The sequence below is a fragment of the Gekko japonicus genome, unplaced genomic scaffold (assembly GCF_001447785.1).
Source record: "Gekko japonicus isolate JY-2015 unplaced genomic scaffold, Gekko_japonicus_V1.1 scaffold1486, whole genome shotgun sequence".
In the NCBI taxonomy this organism is placed as follows: domain Eukaryota; kingdom Metazoa; phylum Chordata; class Lepidosauria; order Squamata; family Gekkonidae; genus Gekko; species Gekko japonicus.
The window spans coordinates 266825-270770 of record NW_015174320.1 but is presented as its reverse complement, the minus strand read 5'-3'; the positions used below and the strand labels follow the sequence as shown (position 1 = coordinate 270770).

Genomic DNA, 3946 nt, shown 5'->3' with positions numbered 1-3946 from the left:
TTTGCTGCCAATACCTCTCTTTCATTTTGACTTGGAGTCCAAATTGAGAGTAGATTCAGAACCTGAGTAATCAGACGTACCTGCTGATCCTTTTATTATAGGTGATTCAGATTGATCCCGGCCATAGTCCTTTGGAGAGAGCCACCACTTGTGCTCTTGACCTGTGCCCATCCTGCTTTTTAAAAAACTTTGCCAGGAAAAGCCTCTCTGACCGGGGGGGGGGGGGGGCACTTTGGGGGATAAAACAATGCAGCAATCTGACCTCTGTTTAAAAACCCTGCAGTAGCTAAGGATGAGGTGGCCAATTATAGGCCAGTGTCCAGTTTCCCTTTGCCAGGGTGCCCTCTAGAGAACCACAGGGTTCTATTCTCCCATCTCTGTTCTTCACATTTGAAGCCTTTGAATAAAATCATGTGGACTTCTGAAGTTGGATTGCATCTATATGCAAATGACACCCAACTGTATATTACCCAAGCTTTCATTTCAGATGTGTCCATCCTGGCTAAAGCAGAGCAAGCGGAATCCAGACAAAACAGACACAATGCTGGCCAGGAACACTGTTTTATAGGGACAGCAGTGGAGTGGCATTTGCAGAGCAGGTTAAGAACTTGGGGCGGGGAGATCATGGACCCAACCTTGCTGCTTGAAAAGCAGAGTGGAATATTGGACAAGAGCACCTTCTGTCATTTGCATCTGACTCCGCTATTCTGGCCACACTGATCCATGCTTTTTTTTTTGTAACATTACTGCCATTGTGCTCTATGTTGGGCTGCCCTAGAAGACAACCTGGAAACTTAAGGTGGTTCTTAATGCCACAGCCCAATTGCTGTCATCAGGGAATAACCAGCAGGAACATGGCTTGCCTGTCTTAAAACAGCTACACTGCCTGCCAGTTTGCTTTCAAGTTGAGCTGTTAGTTACCACCCTTAGATATGTGGGCCCCAGGCCCTGAAAGGCTTTAAAGGACATGCTCTGATAAATCACAGTGTGCCAAATACAGTCTTCAAGATGCCACCTACTGGCTGTTCCCCCACTTAAGGCTCCCCCGCTTATCTGACATCTTCCAGAGCCTGTGCCTTCTCAACTGATGCTCCCAGGGTTTTTGGGGAGTGCCAGTTAGACCTTTGGAAGTGCAAGTGTGCCTTGGGTGGAGGGGGTTTATTTTGCTGCTTTTAATTATGATTTGTAAGCTGCTTTGGAGCCACAAGGAAAAGCGGGATATAAATATTTTAATAAGTAAATAAATGTGTACTAAAGAACTTGCTTCCTTGCTTCCAGAATTACTGGAAAGCCAGTTAAAATGAGTTCTGAATGGAAACTGTATGAAGAGGCACACAACCCAAATTCCTTCATGCAGTAGTTGAAGTGGTATTTCTCCTTACCTATACAGAGCATGGCTGACACCTAGTGGCAACATAAATTACTTAAGCTTCTGTCTATGTTCTCATTAGCGAACCCAAAATTTACATTTCCTGTTTGTTATTAACTCATTTCACAGGATTCCTTGCCCTATAAAGTTCTTGTTCAAACCTATTTTACGAGGCATATAAAGCAATGCAAAGAGGAGAGGGAGAGAAAAGGCAACCCCGTTTTTCCCTTTAAGGGATGGAGGATTATACTCCAAAGCAACACCCTATTTGATGAACACTAGAGAAGACCCAAACAGGAAGCAAGATCAGCTCAGAAGAAACTGGATTTTATCAGCTATAAGTCATTTCCATAATTTAATAGCCAATGGAGAACTGTACAGAAGCTGTGAACAATCCCTGGAAAGTTAACAAAGGCAAGATATGTCCTTCAGCTCATAGAGAGGGCTTTGGTTTCTCCCTGGACTGCCGAGTCAGTTCCATAAATGCATATTTTCACCATTCTAGTCATTTATCCAAGCTGTACTTTCATTAAGCGCACACTCTATATGCATGTCCTGACCTTGCTTCTTGCTTTTCCAGCCATCTGGTCTGGATTTGTGGCTACTACATGGAAAACCAAAAGGCTGGATGCAATGCGGAGGTGTCTTTATTATGAGCACAGACAGCAGATGCTTCTCAGATGGAACATGACCAAGGGCAGATACCAAAAGCCCTTTCTGCATTACAGCCCACAGCTGTCAGGTGTACATCATTTCTGCCATGTGGGACATTTTCTTTGGGATATGTAGGAAATACTCCATGTACCCTGAAAGGTCTTCAATAGTCACATCATCCACGTTAGCCCTGGCTTGCTCGGAACAAGACCTAAGAGAGCTGGAGGGAGTTCTTGAGGGTAGAACCTGGGAGTTGTCCTGCATGTGCGTCGTCCTTTCAGGTGCTGACGGAAGAGAGTTGTGTAGGTCAGGAAATGTGTAGACTTTCATGTCCTGCCATTGCTGACACTGGCAGGTCTTGTCGGTGCATGCACAGAGATTGCCTTTGCTTCCCTTGGAGAGAGACTGGAAATCGGCGAGATCTGTGGCTTTTAGAATGGCTGTGGGAAGAGAAACAGCGCCACCTTCAGGTTTGTTCTTCAGCATCTCTACGGTGGATGCCGCAGACTGCTCAGCACCGTTCTGCCTGGGATCAGCATTACTAAGAAGATAGCTGGATTGTTCAACCTTTGAGAATTCTTTTGGAGCTGGCATATCAGCACCAGGGCTACTTTCAGAGGGGTTGGTGGAATTCTTGGATGCTGGCTGGCTGCAGGAAGACGTCTGGGTACTGCAGTGAATGAACTTTGGAGGATGGAGTATTGGAGATTTTGACCGCCGCCGCCGTGTTCTTGCAGTTCCTCTCAAGGGCTTCCTCAAACAACTGAAAAATGAAGCAAAATTAATTGTTCCATCTGCACAGCTGACCATTAAGTCATTCTGTCCTGTGACTCTGCAACTTTTCTGATAGTTCAGAAAATATCATTCCTTTCCTATACACTGAATGGGAAAAGACTTTCTCCACACAATTGAGGTCGTATAGGTTACCCTTGCTCGAAAGCCAGTTGAATCCGACTCTAGGGTGCGGTGCTCATCTCCGTTTCCAAGCTGAAGAGCCAGTGCTGTCCGAAGACATTTCCATGGTCATGTGGCCAGCATGACTAGATGCCGAGGCGCACGGAACACTGTTACTTTCTCACTGAAGTGGTACCTATTTATCTACTTGCAATTTCTTGCTTTCGAACGGCTAGGTTGGCAGGAGCTGGGATCAGAGACGGGCGCTCACTCCATCATGCGGCACTTAAGTCTCAAAAACTGCTGAACTACCGACCTTCCGGTCTGCAGTTCAGTGTCTTAACCACTTGAGACACCGCAGCCCCCATTGAGGTCATATACTAAAGAGCAAAGATTTGAAATGTATTATCTAGAGTCTTATTGTGATGCTTTAATGTTCTCTGCATTATAATGCGTATTTTGGAACTAATATACACAGCACATTTTAAGCCTCCTAGGACTCTTTGAGCTAGTATACTAAAGACCTGCTTCCCCTCTCCTCTCCCTTATTTAAAAAGAAAGATGACAGAACGGATTCAACACAGGGATTTTTAAAGTAGAAAATATATAGTAGCATGAGTGCTTTTCACAGCTAATCTGAGATGGATTTCTTTCTTTTTCTCTCTACAGACACATTAAAAACAAAGCAAAAGTATGAAAGACAACAGAAATACCCTGAAAGCCCCCTTGAAGCAAGCAACTGCCATAAACAAGGGTCCATAACATGGACAGACATTCAAACTGTGTGCATGGCAGAGGAACTAGAATGGCGAGATCAGCTTACCAACAGCACAACTGCTTCTGTCCAGGCAACCTGGACACTGAAAGACTATAGTACAGTAGAAGTGTCCTACAGACATTAGGCTCTGCGCACGAAGGCCTCCATGCAAACATTGAATTGAACTTTACTATGACAGAATGACCCTAATTCTCCTGTGTCCCCCCCCCCCCCCCCCCCGCGGGGGGGGGAAACCACGACACCGCACGCGG

The 3946-nt window shown here is 45.4% G+C and overlaps 1 protein-coding gene across 1 annotated transcript in view; it reads right to left on the bottom strand.

Annotated features, from left to right (window-relative positions):
• Nucleotides 1-1759: 1759 nt before the first annotated feature.
• Nucleotides 1760-3946, bottom strand: part of OSER1 (oxidative stress responsive serine-rich 1) — a 12668-nt gene continuing 10481 nt past the window's right edge. Inside the window, exon 4 of the mRNA XM_015424219.1 lies at nt 1760-2786. Coding sequence (XP_015279705.1) covers nt 2108-2786 — 679 coding nt within the window. The 3' untranslated portion in view covers nt 1760-2107. The remainder of the gene's footprint in view (nt 2787-3946) is intronic.